Source organism: Bufo bufo, chromosome 2, assembly GCF_905171765.1.
Source record: "Bufo bufo chromosome 2, aBufBuf1.1, whole genome shotgun sequence".
Classification (NCBI taxonomy): Eukaryota; Metazoa; Chordata; class Amphibia; order Anura; family Bufonidae; genus Bufo; species Bufo bufo.
The window spans coordinates 576444107-576461112 of record NC_053390.1 but is presented as its reverse complement, the minus strand read 5'-3'; the positions used below and the strand labels follow the sequence as shown (position 1 = coordinate 576461112).

Genomic DNA, 17006 nt, shown 5'->3' with positions numbered 1-17006 from the left:
TCTGCTAAGACCCAGCAGCTCATGCAGGCTCCCAGGCCTTAGCAATCACATGACTGCTGGGACCAGAGCAGGAAGCTGCATTGCCGCTTCTGGTTCTCTATACGGTGCACTCATTAGATGCTGTGTATAGACTGATGGGGAATTCACTGATAGCGGGCTACCTGCTTCAATAGCAGCACACGTAGGGCAAAGTTGTGGTCTCTGCGTGGACATTTTTAAATGAATATAAAACCCCTTCAAGGCCTCATGCACACAAACGCATTTCCATTCCGTGAAGGTACTAGAACATGTCCTATTATTGTCTGCATTACAGACAAGAATAGGACCGTTCTATAAAGGGCCAGGTGTTCCGTTCTGCAAAATACAGAATGCACACAGATGTCATCCGTATTTCCTGCGGATCCGTTTTTTCAGACGCAAAATACATGCGGTCGTGTGCATGAGCCCTAAATTACAGTTGGTTCATGCACACGGCAGCTGAGCTGCTGCTGAACCATGTGTTCACCAGCCAATTTCAACTGCCTGATGAGAATATGCCATAAGTGCCTGAGTTTCACAGCCGTTTCTTTCAGAAGCTTTTGTGCTTCCATTACAGCGGCCATGTTAGGTTTTTCTACCTATTCACTTGTATTTTTCCCACTCCACATGCTGTTTCTTCGCATACGTGAGGTAAAGCTTTTTACACACGGGTTGTGGACTACTTATAGTTATAAGACAATGCGCAGCATTTCTCCTAATGAGCACAAGAACGTCCTGCGCTATTACATCAGCCTCCATCTTTACATTGTACCACGCCGTTTCCAGCTTTTCGCGCTCAAACCACACAGACAAGACGCGCTTTGTGGTGTAGCCCCGCCCACTTTCGTCCGCGCTACAATCTCCACCTCCTAGCTGAAAGGACGCCGGCTATTGGTTGACTTCTGAACTGCAGTACCCGGATGTTCACGGTTCTCTATAAATAGTAGCTGTGTCCGCGGGAGGGTTTTTGCTTCGAGTCCGGGCCTTGTGTTAGTGTATTGTGAAGCGAGCGTCGACCATGGTAAGTGCGCGCCTCTGTTGTTCTGGCCTAGCTGCTCTATAGCACGAGACGGCTTTGGAGAGGGGCTGGCTTTCCCCTCCGTATGTTACCGCGTTTCCATCTATTGTTTCCAGGCGGGCACGTGGAGTGCTCGTGATGGAAGCCGTACGTTAAAATTCCCTCCGTTTTCGGTTACCGCATGGTTTCCGGACGGATGCTAATGTAGCTTCTGCCGTAGTTGACTGCCCGTATAGGTGGTTTCCAGTCCTATTGTGCAATGGAATACGTCGGGTCTCCCCTCCCCCTAGTGGTGAGGGAAGCCGATCGCCCTGCAATCCTCGGTGCGTTGGCAGACTGGCTCACCCCCACCCATAAGCCGATCGCTGGGTCTCCAGTGATCTCCCCCTCTCCCCACCGTAATCGTTACAATGGCTTATTTGTGCACTGGAAGGCTGCCATTTGCCATGGCACATAATGGATTTCTAGAGCCACCATTTAACAGGGCCCACGGGTCGTTAAAAGTGGTTTCCAGGGAGATGATTATCCTTTTTGTTTTAGTCAGAGGATTTAAAGTGTTCCTTTTGCTGCCCCCCTCATCACTCCCTATAGTACTCCATTTATCTGAGACTGGTCACCCTGAGGATCCATCTAGTCTAATCCACCTGACCTCTCCCCAGGTCCCCCCCCCCCCCCCAGTAGGTTATGAATGTTTCCAGAGACCCACTGGTGGTCCTGGTTAGAGTTCATGGCACTGAGGACGTGTCCAGGTAAGGCTACTTTTACATCTGCACTTTCCCTTTCGGTCATAGGATGGAAAATGTTTGCTTTGTTCCCATTCATTGTCAATAGGGAGAAAGCAGAATTGAAGGGAACGGGGTGCTCCAGAATGCATTCGGTGACGCACACTAAAACACCGCACGCAGAGTGCTTTCTGGCATCTGGATCAAGACGGATCCGTCATGACTCTCAATGGAGATGGGTCCATTATCTGACACTATAGAAAACGGATCGGTCCTCTGACTTTCAATGGAGTCTATGACGGATCCGTCTTGGCTATTTTAAAGATGATACAACTGGATCCGTTCATGACGGATGCAGGCGGTTGTATTATCATGACGGAAGCGTTTTTACGGATCCAGCATAAACGCAGATGTGAAAGTAGCCTTACTGCCCTTTGAGCACTAGGTGAGTTAAAAGGGGTAGTAGATCTGAGACATTGGTGGCATATCACTAGGCTATACCACTGTCAGAAGTGAGACCTGCACCTAACTGCCCCCTAAAGTGAACAGGGGTGCACCGCACATGTGATGTTCTCCAGTCATTTCTGTGGGAGTTCTTGCTCATAAGTGAACAGAGCGCACGTCTGCACGCCCACCTCTATGGGCCTGCTAGTGATTTCCAGAACTCCCAAAGAGGGTAGAGGCTCTTGTGCAGATCACTCTTGTTCGGGGGGGCCTTCTAGAGAGGTGATAGGTGCAGGTCTACCTCTGTCCAGGCACCTGTCTGACATTGGTGGCATGGCTTAGTGATATTTTGCTAGTGTCTCAGACGACTCTACCGTTTTAAAGGTATTTTGCAAGATTAGGATATGTATTAATGGTCTTTTATGGGCCGTTTACTTATGTGGATAATGGATTAGGTGGTCAGTGTTATCACATTGTATGTCATCTACAGATAAAAACAATGATTCTGTATGTGGACGAGCGGTTGCATTAGCGAGCGCTCCTCCCCATACTGTGGAGGAGAATGTAAATACAGCGGTCTCCTTCACTGACTAGCAGGTGACCTTAAAGGGAACCTGTCACCGGGATTTTGTGTATAGAGCTGAGGACATGGGTTGCTAGATGGCCGCTAGCACATCCGCAATACCCAGTCCCCATAGCTCTGTGTGCTTTTATTGTGTAAAAAAACCGATTTGATACATATGCAAATTACCCTGAGATGAGTCCTGTCCCTGACTCAACTCACCTACAGGACTCATCTCAGGGACAGGACTCATCTCAGGTTCATTTGCATATGTATCAAATCGTTTTTTACACACAATAAAAGCACACAGAGCTATGGGGTATTGCGGATGTGTTAGCGGCCATCTAACAACCCATGTCCTCGGCTCTATACACAAAATCCTGGTGACAGGTTCCCTTTAAAAGGGTTTCTGTCACCAGATTTAACCATATTAGGTTTAGCTGATATTAGCACATCGCTAATGTCCGCTAGCTTAACTAGCCTATTCCTACTTTTATCTATGACCCCGTTACGCCAGAAATATAACTTACAATATGCTAATTGGCCTATAGGAGCAGGGGGATGTTGTTCCTGCTCCTGGGGGCTCTGTTCTCCCACCTTTGTCGCCTCCCCCCAAGTCCTGATTGACAGGGCTAGGCAGCGCTCGCATCTGTCTGCCAGCCCTGTGCTCTGGTGAAATCTCGCGCCGTTCAGTATCTGGTGCGGTGAGTAAGCTGGCAGCCAGCGAGCGCCTTTCCCTCACCACGCCTGAGCCTCTAGGATCAGGAACAACGCCCCCCCCCCCCCTGCTCCTAGAGTCTAATTAGCATATTATAAAAGTTAGATTTCTGCAGTAACGGGGGCATAGATACAAGTAGGAATAGGCTAGTTAGGTTGAGCTGACATTAGCACATCACTAATGTCAGCTAGCTTAATAGGGTTAAATCTGGTGACAGAATCCCTTTAAAGCGATGGCAGACCAGCATTTTCATGCAGCGATTGTAATGTACAAACTCGTTCATGTCGATTACTTACTAAATTGTGGATGTTCACTGTGTTTAGACGCAACGGTTTACGTAACATTCCATCACCTCGGTGAAAGATCGCATGTACTTTAACATCCGACAGTTCAGTCACGTATGATGTCACAAGCTTTGTGTGTTCAGTACAATTGTTCAATGACTTCATAAATTTCCACTAAACGATTATCGTTTTACGTGAATTGCCTCTTCAATGTTATATCTGTGGGGGCTGTTTGGTGCTCAGGTGGTGAGTGACATTTCATGGCTCACATCACACCATCCATCTACATATCGCACCTTTAGTCCCAGGTTAGGCTACTTTCACACGTGTTTGGTGCGGATCCGTGTTGTATCTGCTCAGACGGATGCGCACCGATAATTCAAACGCTTGTATCCGTTCATAACGGATCAGTTTGCATTATTAATTTGAAAAAGTCTAAGTCAAAATGGATCTGTCTTGACTTACATTGAAAGTCAATGGGGGACGGATCAGGCATAGTCAGACGGTCCCCAAAACGCTGCAAGCTGCGTTTTAGTGACCGTCTAAAAGAAACGCAATGGAGACCAAACGCAGCCAAATTGATGCATTCTGAACGGATCCTTTTCCATTCAGAATGCATTGGGGCTAAACTGATCTGTTTTGGGCCGCTTGTGAGAGCCTTGAAACTGATCTCACAAGCGGACCCAGAAAACGGCAGTGTGAAAGTAGTCGTTGCTGGGTATTGCAGCTTTGTGTTAGTGACTTGGGTCCCCTCCAATCTAATGTTGATGAATATTGTATCTTGGAAGAATCTTAAAGGGGTTATCTGGGTTAACGGTGACCTATCCTGAGGATAGATCATTATCAAATCAGTGGGGGTCCGAGTCCCGGCCAGTCAGCTGCTTCAGGGAGCTGCCGCACTCACGGTGTAGTAGTAATACCTGGCTAACCCCTTCAATTCCTGCACAGGTTCCCACGTTACAGAAGGTCACTGCTGTCTTGGATCTTGAACTGGCAGCTGTGGTGGAGGGTAAATCTGGTCATTGTTATAACAGACATATGGATGTCCGATCCTTGCAGTTGTCATATTGGTTGTAGGTGGAGTAACCTAAAGCGCTCACCTTACAAAAATATATATGTAGTTTACAGCATAAGCCAGCAACTGAGAGTTCTTATTTTTTTTAACAGGCTGGTGGCAAGGCTGGTAAAGATTCTGGTAAATCGAAAGCAACTTCGGTTACCCGCTCTTCAAGAGCAGGGCTGCAGGTAAGCAAAGTTAATGTGTTTTTCTTGAGCTGCTAACTTGTATGATCGTACATGACTGCATACAGTATGTCTGGGCCGCAGGAACCTGACCCCGTGTAGGTGAGGGTTCCACAAGAGTCCCTTGGTCTTCACCTCTGTAGGTGCCACGACAGCTTGGCTGCCATAGTCTATGGGAGTTTTTAATGGCATTTGGATCCCAGTCTCTGGGACCTCATACTATTAGTCACTTGTAGCATATCCCATTAAATGCCCATTAAGGGAGTTATCCAGTGAATAGTGTTAAAGGGGTTTTCCGAGACTATATAAAGCCCCCACTCTGAATATACTTACTGGCTCTCCACTCCCTATGCCTGGTCCTTGTATCACCGCTGCTACTTCTCCCCGTTCGTAGACAGAAACATCCTGGGGGGGGCAGCCAATGGCAGACGGGGACAAGATTTCCAGCAGGCCCATAGTTCAATGGAGCACTGACTGGCAGTCGAGGGGCCACTGCCAGTCGCCTTACCACTTGCACTTGCTGTGTACTAAAGGCAGCAGTACCTGATGCTTCTAGTGTCAGGTCCTGCTGCCTGTGGTGAGTTTTGTATTTTTTTAATTTGCTGGTGTAATTGTGGGTAGCGTGTGTGGTATCTATATTTTATAAACAGTGGACACTATGGCAGCACTACAGGGGGCATTTATAGGTACCATGGGCATTCATACTGGGGGCAATACAGAGGGGCATATATATACTGAGGGCACCATGGGGGTATAATGTATTCTAAGGGCATTGTAGATTACAGCTGTTAAAAACTAAAATGGATAGGTGGACGGAAAATGGATGCATACTGATAGAAAAGTGCCATGACAAACTGACAATTTATCCATTTGTATGGTTTTTTTTTTCGTTTTTTTTATCCCACTGTTGTACCCTTATCCCCCTAATACACAATTAGGCAAAACCGATTTACGGTTTCTCTTTAGTTTCCAGTGGGCCGTATCCATCGGCTTATGAAGAACAGAACAACCAGTCATGGAAGAGTTGGTGGAACAGCTGCAGTGTACACAGCAGCCATTTTGGAGTATCTTACTGCTGAGGTAAGACTTAAAGGGGCTATCTCAAGATTGATGGAAAAGTTCAAATTAAACCTCATAGTACATGCTAGGCTTATTTCAGCCCAGGGGGTGAGGGGGTGCTTTTCTTCTGTAGCTCTTTCCTGATAATCTTTAACAGAAGATGACTGGGAGTTGAGGACTTAACTGAGCATATGAAACCATGTCAGTGAGGTAAAGGAATTGAGAAAACAGCAGGTGGTATACAGATGCATTCTAGAATAGCTCACTAGTTATGATAAGTTTTTAATTGAATACTGTTACAAAAGTATTCAGATCCAGGGGCTGGTTTGAAAAATGTAGAATATTTTTCTTGGCACAAACCCTGTAGTGAAAACTGCCCCCAACCGATCACATAAACAAGTGCAAGTACTTGGTGATCTCCAGTGGTCTCGGAGATGAATGGCGCAGCAGTGTGCATAAAAAACGTGGTGTCATTCAAATAAGGGAACATGGGGTGCCAGTAGTTGATCCCCTGCTGATCACACTTATTCCTCTATTCAGAAGATGGGGTGTAAATGTGAGCTAACCCCTTTATGGGTACAGCCACATGTGCAAGTTTTAAAGGGGTTTATGAAAAAAAATATATAGCACTGTAAATCTGATGGTCAGCATTATACACTGCTCAAAAAAATAAAGGGAACACTTAAACAACACAATGTAACTCCAAGTCAATCACACTTCTGTGAAATCAAACTGTTCACTTAGGAAGCAACACTGAGTGACAATCAATTTCACATGCTGTTGTTCAAATGGGATAGACAACAAGTAGAAATTATAGGGAATTAGCAAGACACCCCCAGGCTTTTCAAGGGCTTTTTTGCTTACAAGCTTACACTTCTAGGTGGAGGCTTCTGCCTAGGACAGAGCATTGAAGCATGAAATGCTCTGATGCTCATCTCAGCGGGGCTGCCTGGGTGAAAAGGGGATATGTCTGGGTTCAGAGCCTTTTAATACATCTTATCTTTGGTTTGTTGGCTCGTTGGTTTTTGTCTTTGGTGTGATACTTTCTGCTAGAATGAAATGTATATGGGAAAACTAAAACTTGATAACTGGTCAATGATGACTAGCCCACTGCGCAATCTTAGTTCTTATGAACATGATAGAAATAGTGCTGTATGTTTCTGAGACCAGTTATTGATGTGTGATGGGGTCTACTATTCAAATTTCTCAATGTACACATAGTTTCGTGTTTTTTTTTTTACTGTTCCTGGAAAACCTTGTGACAATAAATAGGTTTGCTAAGGGAATTGTATGCAGTGAGCTATTGAAGCTTGAAAAGAATTTAAATCTGTCCAGAAGACATGATTCCTTTTTATGAGCTAAGCAGATAAATGTTTAAGATTTCCTTTGCTTTTCACTTTAAGGTCCTTGAGCTGGCAGGAAATGCATCAAAAGATCTGAAAGTCAAACGTATTACACCTCGTCACTTGCAGCTTGCCATAAGGGGTGATGAAGAATTGGATGCCCTCATCAAGGCTACTATTGCTGGTGGTGGTAAGTATACTGGTGGCTGCTTTGATACCTGCAGCTTATTCAAGGAAACTCATTACTATGGGGGTTAGCTTTTGAAATGAAACAAGAAATTATCATGTCCAACATGGATACTTATGAGACTGCCATCTGGAGTTGAGCGCAAACTCTGGTCCTCAAGTACCACCAACAGTTCATCCTTGGATGATTTCCCATAGACAGTAACTATGGCAAAATATCAAAACTCGTGTAATTTAACCATTCTGATGTTTTTAAGGGTCTTTAACCCCTTCAGGACCCTGAGATTTTCCATTTTTGCGTTTATCACTCCCTGCCTTCCCATAGTCCTAACTTTATTTTCCCATTCACATAGCCTTATGAGGGCTTATTTTTTGCGGGACAAGTTGTACTTTCTACTGGCACCATTTACAGTTGCATACCATGTAGTGGGAAGCAGAAAAATTGTAAATGGGGTAGAATTGGGCAAAAATGCAATTCTGAAATAGACACCGAAGCCTGTGTTCATTGGCTAAATAGCAGTCATTGAACACTTCATTTGCACTATGCCAATACAATGCTGCCGCCTAGTGGCCTGTTTTGGTATATTCCTGAAATAGACACCGAAGCCTGCTTGAGGCTTTGGTGTATTTCATTGACGTAACAGGTTCCCCGATCTCAGTTGGGGAACGCTGTTACAGGAGCGGAAGCGTGCGACTTCTGCTTCCGCACTGATCAGATGCTGTGGTCACATTTAACCACAGCATCTGAAGGAAATAATGTATGCGATCAGCCTTATGCCTGATCGCATACATGTGCTTGCGGGTCTCTGCTATTTAAAATGGCAGAAACCCCCAACTATGATGCCTACAGCACGCATGAGCAGGCGCCATGTTTGGGGACCGGACTTCCGCTGTACATATAAGACGAAGGTCCTTAAAGGGCTTCTGTCACCCCACTAAACTTTTTTTTTTTGTGTACTTATAATCCCTATCCTGCCATATTGCCATACATTATGTTAATAATTTTCGTTCAGTAGATTTAGCAAAAAACGTACTTTTATGATATGCTAATTACCTTTCTACCAGCAAGTAGGGTGTCTACTTGCTGGTAGCAGCCGCAGAAAACCGCCCCCTCCTTCTGTTGATTGACAGGGCCCGCAGCGATCTCCTCCGTTGGCCCTGTCAGCATTTCAAAAATCGCGCGCCTGTGTTGATTCGGCGCAGGCGCTCTGAGATAAGGAGGCTTGCCTCCTCAGCACTCCCTCAGTGCGCCTGCACCAATGATGTCACCGAAAGAGAAGACGTCATCGGCGCCGGCGCACTGAGGGAGTGCTGAGGAGGTGAGCCTCCTCACTCAGAGCGCCTGCGCCGGATCAACACAGGCGTGCGATTTTTGAAATGCTGACAGGGCCACCGGAGGAGGAGATCGCGGCTGGCCCTGTTAATCAACAGAAGGAGGGGGTGGTTTTCTGCGGCTGCTACCAGCAAGTAGACGCCCTACTTGCTGGTAGAAAGGTAATTAGCATATCAAAGTTTTTTGCTAAATCTACTGAACGAAAATTTTTAATAACAATATATGGCAGGATAGGGATTAGAAGTACACAAAAAAAAGTTTAGTGGGGTGACAGAAGCCCTTTAAGGACTTGAGTAACAAACGGTATCTGACAGCAAGGGCATTTTAGCGGCTCAGAATCTGATCTGAGATTTTGTGGCAGCACTGAGTTTGAAGGTCTTTACTGGAACCTAGATGTCACATCTTCTAGATCAACAAATCTCCAAAAAACAGAACATTCAACCTTTGTTTCAATTAAAGGCAACCTGTCATCAGGATTTTGGGTATAGAGCTGAGGAGATGGGTTGCTAGATGGCCGCTAGCACATCCGCAATACCCAGTCCCCATAGCTCTGTGTGCTTTTATTGTGTAAAAAAAACCCGATTTGATACATTAGTCCTGTCCCTGACTCATCCCAGGTTAATTTGCATGTGTATCAAATAGTGGTTTTTTTTTTACACACAAAGCACAAAGCTATGGGTACTGGATATTGCGGATGTGCTAGCGGCCATCTAGCAACCCATGTCCTCAGCTCTATACACAAAATCCAGGTGACAGGTTCCCTTTAAAGTCTGAGGGGGGTGGGAGTATATAGCGCATTCAAGTTGTACCTTACTGCAGTTAATGGCTGTGCTAGTAATTTACTTACCGAGTGCTGGAAGTCCCTTTCATAGAAAAGTCTCTTCGTCCACACAGAAGGCTTTAGGCTTCTGCTGGTCACAGCTGATAATTCAGAGAGCCCTTGGTGACTAGTGCAGCTATTTATGTAAGGTGCAAATAGACTGAACTCCAAACTTTCCCCAGGTGTCTGCACTTTAGAGATGGTGCCTGCTCTGGAGAACAGTGATGGCATAGCTGACCATGGCACCTGAGGTGTCTTTCCTTCAGAGTTCTGTGCTCCTGGAGGCTGAACAGCTCCCCAGCGTGGCGATCAGGGAAGCTGTTCATTCTGTGGTAGCCTTGAGTCTTTAGGGCTCATTCAGACAGCTGTATGTTATCTGCAAAAATGCGGGTCTGTTTTTTGCTGACAGGTCAGGGTGTCTGCAAAAAGATTGCATTCTGCATTTTTGCAGCCCCATATACTTCAATGGGGCCACATCCTGATTTTCCACATCCTGAAGTATAGGGCATGTTTTATTTGTTTTGCAGAGCCATAGAACTGTAGAAAATGGCCCCATAGAAGTGAATGGGTCTGCATCTAATATGCAAAAAAAGTTTTTTTTGCAGACAGCATATGGCTGTGTGAATGAGCCCTTAGGAAGACTTGGAGGCCACCACAGCAATAAGTTCCTATAGTGCTGCCTGTGATGGGTCTGTTTTACCACTTGGGGTACACAATAACAAAACCCATAAAACTATGATGGGATTGCTTTTTAGTCAAATTTCACCCCATTTGGCTCTTCCAGCTTCCCACTACATTGTATGTAATATAATGTGCTTCCATTAGAAAGTATAACTTGCCCTCATATAGCTATGTGTACATAAAAATAAAATATGCCTCTGGGAGTAAAGATGCAACATTGGCAATTTGCTTTGTCCTCAAGGGGTTATTCCATGAACGTAAACACTTTAACCACCTCAGCCCCCAGTGCTTAAACACCCTGAAAGACCAGGCCACTTTTTACACTTCTGACCTACACTACTTTCACCGTTTATTGCTCGGTCATGCAACTTACCACCCAAATGAATTTTACCTCCTTTTCTTCTCACTAATAGAGCTTTCATTTGGTGGTATTTCATTGCTGCTGACATTTTTACTTTTTTTGTTATTAATCGAAATTTAACGATTTTTTTGCAAAAAAATGACATTTTTCACTTTCAGTTGTAAAATTTTGCAAAAAAAACAAGATCCATATAGAAATTTTGCTCTAAATTTATAGTTCTACATGTCTTTGATAAAAAAAAAATGTTTGGGTAAAAAAAAAATGGTTTGGGTAAAAGTTATAGCGTTTACAAACTATGGTACAAAAATGTGAATTTCCGCTTTTTGAAGCAGCTCTGACTTTCTGAGCACCTGTCATGTTTCCTGAGGTTCTACAATGCCCAGACAGTAGAAAAACCCCACAAATGACCCCATTTCGGAAAGTAGACACCCTAAGGTATTCGCTGATGGGCATAGTGAGTTCATAGAACTTTTTATTTTTTGTCACAAGTTAGCGGAAAATGATGATTTTTTTTTTTTTTTTCTTATTCTTACAAAGTCTCATATTCCACTAACTTGTGCCAAAAAATAAAAACTTCTATGAACTCACTATGCCCATCACAAAATACCTTGGTCTCTTCTTTCCAAAATGGGGTCACTTGTGGGGTAGTTATACTGCCCTGGCATTTTAGGGGCCCAAATGTGTGGTAAGGAGTTTGAAATCAAATTCTGTTAAAAATGACCTGTGAAATCCGAAAGGTGCTCTTTGGAATATGGGCCCCTTTGCCCACCTAGGCTGCAAAAAAGTGTCACACATCTGGTATCTCCGTACTCAGGAGAAGGTGGGGAATGTGTTTTGGGGTGTCTTTTTACATATACCCATGCTGGGTGAGATAAATATCTTGGTCAAATGCCAACTTTGTATAAAAAAATGGGAAAAGTTGTCTTTTGCCAAGATATTTCTCTCACCCAGCATGGGTATATGTAAAATGACACCCCAAAACACATTCCCCACCTTCTCCTGAGTACGGCAATACCAGATGTGTGACACTTTTTTGCAGCCTAGGTGGGCAAAGGGGCCCATATTCCAAAGAGCACCTTTCGGATTTCACAGGTCATTTTTTACAGAATTTGATTTCAAACTCCTTACCACACATTTGGGCCCCTAGAATGCCAGGGCAGTATAACTACCCCACAAGTGACCCCATTTTGGAAAGAAGAGACCCCAAGGTATTCGCTGATGGGCATAGTGAGTTCATGGAAGTTTTTATTTTTTGTCACAAGTTAGTGGAATATGAGACTTTGTATGAAAAAAAAAAAAAAAAAACAGCATTTTCCACTAACTTGTGACAAAAAATAAAAAATTCTAGGAACTTGCCATGCCCCTCACGGAATACCTTGGGGTGTCTTCTTTCCAAAATGGGGTCACTTGTGGGGTAGTTATACTGCCCTGGCATTTTCCAGGGGCCCTAATGTGTGGTAAGTAGGTAAATGACCTGTGAAATCCTAAAGGTGCTCTTTGGAATGTGGGCCCCTTTGCCCACCTAGGCTGCAAAAAAGTGTCACACATGTGGTATCGCCGTATTCAGGAGAAGTTGGGGAATGTGTTTTGGGGTGTCATTTTACATATACCCTTGCTGGGTGAGAGAAATATCTTGGCAAAAGACAACTTTTCCCATTTTTTTATACAAAGTTGGCATTTGACCAAGATATTTCTCTCACCCAGCATGGGTATATGTAAAATGACACCCCAAAACACATTCCCCACCTTCTCCTGAGTACGTCGATACCAGATGTGTGACACCTTTTTGCAGCCTAGATGCGCAAAGGGGCCCAAATTCCTTTTAGGAGGGCATTTTTAGACATTTGGATACCAGACTTCTTCTCACGCTTTGGGGCCCCTAGAATGCCAGGGCAGTATAAATACCCCACATGTGACCCCATTTTGGAAAGAAGACACCCCAAGGTATTCAATGAGGGGCATGGCGAGTTCATAGAAATTTTTTTTTTTTTGGCACAAGTTAGCGGAAATTGATATTTTTAATTTTTTTCTCACAAAGTCTCCCGTTCCGCTAACTTGGGACAAAAATTTCAATCTTTCATGGACTCAATATGCCCCTCACGGAATACCTGGGGGTGTCTTCTTTCCGAAATGGGGTCACATGTGGGGTATTTATACTGCCCTGGCATTCTAGGGGCCCTAAAGCGTGAGAAGAAGTCTGGAATATAAATGTCTTAAAAATTTTACGCATTTGGTTTCCGTGAGGGGTATGGTGAGTTCATGTGAGATTTTATTTTTTGACACAAGTTAGTGGAATATGAGACTTTGTAAGAAAAAAAATAAAAAAATTCCGCTAACTTGGGCCAAAAAAATGTCTGAATGGAGCCTTACAGAGGGGTGATCAATGACAGGGGGAGTGATCAATGACAGGGGGGTGATCAATGACAGGGGGGTCATCAATGACAGGGGGGTGATCAATGACAGGGGGGTGATCAACGAGTCTATATGGGGTGATAACCACAGTCATTGATCACGCCCGTGTAAGGCTTCATTCAGACGTCCGTATGCGTTTTGCGGATCCGATCCATCTATCAGTGGATCCGTAAAAATCATGCGGACGTCTGAATAGAGCTTTACAGGGGGGTAATCAATGACAGGGGGGTAATCAATGACAGGGGGGTGATCAGGGAGTCTATATGGGGTGATCACCACAGTCATTGATCACGCCCCTGTAAGGCTTCATTCAGACGTCCGTATGCGTTTTGCGGATCCGATCCATCTATCAGTGCATCTGTAAAAATCATGCGGACGTCTGAATGGAGCATGACGGGGGTAATCAATGACAGGGGGGTGATCAGGGAGTCTATATGGGGTGATCACCACAGTCATTGATCACGCCCCTGTAAGGCTTCATTCAGACGTCCGGATGCGTTTTGCGGATCCGATCCATCTATCAATGGATCCGTAAAAATCATGCGGACATCTGAATGGAGCTTTACAGGGGGGTGATCAATGACAGGGGGGTAATCAATGACAGGGGGGTGATCAGGGAGTCTATATGGGGTGATCAGGGGCTAATAAGGGGTTAATAAGTGACGGGGGGGGTGTAGTGTAGTGGTGCTTGGTGCTACTTTACTGAGCTACCTGTGTCCTCTGGTGGTCGATCCAAACAAAGGGGACCACCAGAGGACCAGGTAGCAGGTATATTAGACGCTGTTATCAAAACAGCGTCTAATATACCTGTTAGGGGTTAAAAAAAACACATCTCCAGCCTGCCAGTGAACGATCGCCGCTGGCAGGCTGGAGATCAACTCTTACCTTCCGTTCCTGTGAGCGCGCGCGCCTGTGTGCGCGCGTTCACAGGAAATCTCGGCCATCGCGAGATGACGCGTATATGCGTGACTGTGCGCAGCGCTGCCACCTCCGGAACGCAAATCTGCGTTAGGCGGTCCGGAGGTGGTTAAACTCCACAAAGATGTAACTAAATGTGAGGTAACTTGAGAACAAATTAGAGTTGTAGAACACATTGATTTGGATGCTCTGTCCTAGAATGCATGATGTGTATATATAGCGGACACAGATGTTTAGCTCTGATAATAAAGGCTCATTGCTGTTTTCTTTCTAGGGGTCATTCCTCATATTCACAAATCTTTGATTGGCAAGAAAGGGCAGCAGAACACTGTTTAACTCCACCATCGAACATGGATGTGGACTTGACTTCTCTGGAATTTGCTTGACTTTCCATCTGCGTTACAACCAGGCATTTGGAACGTAACCAGTTTTAAGTTTTGGCTTCAAAGAAGCCAGTTCTGCATTGCATCGGCTGGGAATTATTTTTAACTTTTTAAGCAGTTTTTTTTTTTTTCTATTGAACTACAATTGTTTTTCTGACTTAATAAATGTTAACCATTCCTTCTTGCTGTGTATTTGTCTTGTATGAGATCTAGTTTGGTGAGCTGACAGGTGGTCCCCCCCCCCCCCCCCCCCCCCCCATACCACTTTCAGTAGTACAGGGGTTAGCAGCCTGTTTAGAAACTAGAATGAGTTAGAAGAACTGCTGTGTGTTTGCATGCTGGGAGTTGTAGTTTCACAACAACTGGAGTGCCAAAGGTTGCTGATCCCTGCTAATACATCACCATTGTGTCAATGAAGGCAAACTGAAAGGCTTATCTTTTATATGGGACTGGACAACCTTGGGTAGGGATAGAGGGTGTCTAATCAGCCACTCCATTCAACTCTAAGAGGGGATACCAGCTGTGTAGGTGTCACCAATAAGGAGGAAGAGTGTCACCCCAAAAGGCTTGTCCCTAGAAGGGTTGGCTGGTGAGCCGGTGGCATCCCGTTCTGTCGCGGAACTAGAGATATCCCGAGACACACATTCGGGACTGCCCAGCTCCAGGATCCTATGTTACGGGCCAGAGAAGGGGTGATTGTCATCAACTGAGTGGCTCAGCACCCAGGAGCCAACTCAGAATTTCCTCACCTGGCCTGTAACCAGGACCTGCTGTACCGGGTCGACAAAGTCCGGCAAGAGGTAATAGAACAGTTGGTGGTTCCCCAGCCATACCGCCGCATGGTATTAGACTTAACGCATACTCATGTGTTAGGAGGGCATCTGGGGGTCCAGAAAACTCAGGAACGTATACTACAGGGTTTCTTTTGGCCCGGGGTATGAGGAAGTCAGGAGGTTTTGCCAGTCCTGTCCAGAGTGTCAGAGGACAAGCCCCCAGCCTCACTATCGTAGTCACCTCGTAGTCATTATCGATGTACATTTTGAAAGGGTCTCTATGGACCTGCTAGGCCCCATTAACAAGTCAGCCAGAGGCCACCAACATATCCTGGTCATAGCAGACTACGCTACTTGCTACCCTGAGGCAATATCCCTGCACCACACGTCAGCCAATCTAATAGCCAAGGAGCTGATGGGGATTTTCTCCCGGGTGGGGATACTGAAGGAGATATTGATGGATCAAGGCACTCCTTTCATGTCCAAAGTGATGAGGGAGCTCTGCAAAATATTACACTTGCGTATGTCCGTCTATCATCCCCAAACTGACGGGCTGGTGGAACGATTTAATAAGACCCTGAAGTCCATGCTAAAGAGAGCTGTGGCAAAAGACTGAAAGGACTGGGACCTCTTGCTGCCCTATGTTTGCGGTGCGAGAAGTGCCCCAGGCGTCCACTAGGTTCTCACTGTTTGAGCTTTTATACGGCAGACATCCCCGAGGGCTGCTAGATATCGCTAAAGAGGCATGGGAGCAGCAGCCTACGCCCCCACAAAAGCATAGTTGAGCACGTCAAGAAGATGCAGGACCGGATAGGGACAGTTCTGCCCATACTCCGTGAACATATGGAAGTGGCTCAGCTGGCCCTGAGCCACGTGTACAACCGGGCTGCTCAGGTAAGGACATTTAACCCGGGTGAACGAGTGTTAGTGTTAGTGCTAGTGCCCACCATAGACAGAAAGTTCCTGGCCAGGTGGCAAGGACTGTATGAGATAAGAGAGAAGTTAGGCCCTGTGGATTACAGGGTATACCAGCCAGGAAGGCGGAAGCCAGAGCAGGTATACCATGTTAATTTACTGAAATCCTGGAAAGATGGAGAAGGTCTTCTTGGGGATGGCCCGCACTCTGTCTTGGCTGCAGAGATCGTCCCAGGCCCTAAGGTGGTACCTGAGGACACCCCTGCGGTAAAGATAAATAGCGGTTTGTCGACTAAGCCTCAAGAAGTGAAGGAGTTAATTAGCAGATGACTATTCACAATAGTGGGTAGCTTATTAATACTTAACGTTTAATTATGTCAAAAGCTAAAATGATAGGCCCTTAGTATGTAGATTAAAAAATCTAGACTGAGTGCAATTGGAATATTGCATACAACTCTCCCATTGGCATATGCCAATCCAGGGAGAGGAAGGACCAAAAAAAGAGGAAGGGATAGATATGATAGGTTGAGAAGAAAGGATGCGTAATGAGAGGGACACACTGCTGGGTCAATGGCCCTAGGGGTCCCTTATCCTATGCTCCTCAACACACTAATCTATCACTAACCCTAGATAGCCCTACCTAGACATGGACTGCCCAGCTTTGTCTGAGAGATAGTGTGGTCCCTATATCTAAGGGAAGGCAATCTAAACCAGAAAAAGGAGGGCAATGTACATAGACTGACAAACAAAAATGAGACCACCTATATTGGATACGATGAATAAACTATAGGTATGGTACTCTGGGGTCGTTGGT

General features: G+C 45.3%; 1 protein-coding gene and 1 non-coding gene across 2 annotated transcripts; both read left to right on the top strand.

The window, feature by feature from the left end:
• The first annotated feature begins 887 nt into the window (after positions 1-887).
• Positions 888-14688, top strand: LOC120989850 (histone H2A.Z-like). Its single transcript, XM_040418209.1, has 5 exons — positions 888-1039; positions 4934-5011; positions 5975-6088; positions 7471-7600; positions 14396-14688. The coding sequence occupies exons 1-5, from the start codon at positions 1037-1039 to the stop codon at positions 14455-14457; spliced, it is 387 nt and encodes a 128-aa protein (XP_040274143.1). The 5' UTR covers positions 888-1036; the 3' UTR covers positions 14458-14688.
• LOC120992643 lies at positions 7157-7236 on the top strand. Its single transcript, XR_005777041.1, has one exon.
• Positions 14689-17006: the final 2318 nt, after the last annotated feature.

What these genes read in the sequence shown, in the direction of transcription:
- LOC120989850 (XM_040418209.1), top strand. An exon ending in CTTCAAGAGCAGGGCTGCAG is followed by an intron (nt 5,012 to 5,974) that starts GTAAGCAAAGTT and finishes GTTTCTCTTTAG; the next exon opens with TTTCCAGTGGGCCGTATCCA. An exon ending in GGCTACTATTGCTGGTGGTG is followed by an intron (nt 7,601 to 14,395) that starts GTAAGTATACTG and finishes TTTTCTTTCTAG; the next exon opens with GGGTCATTCCTCATATTCAC.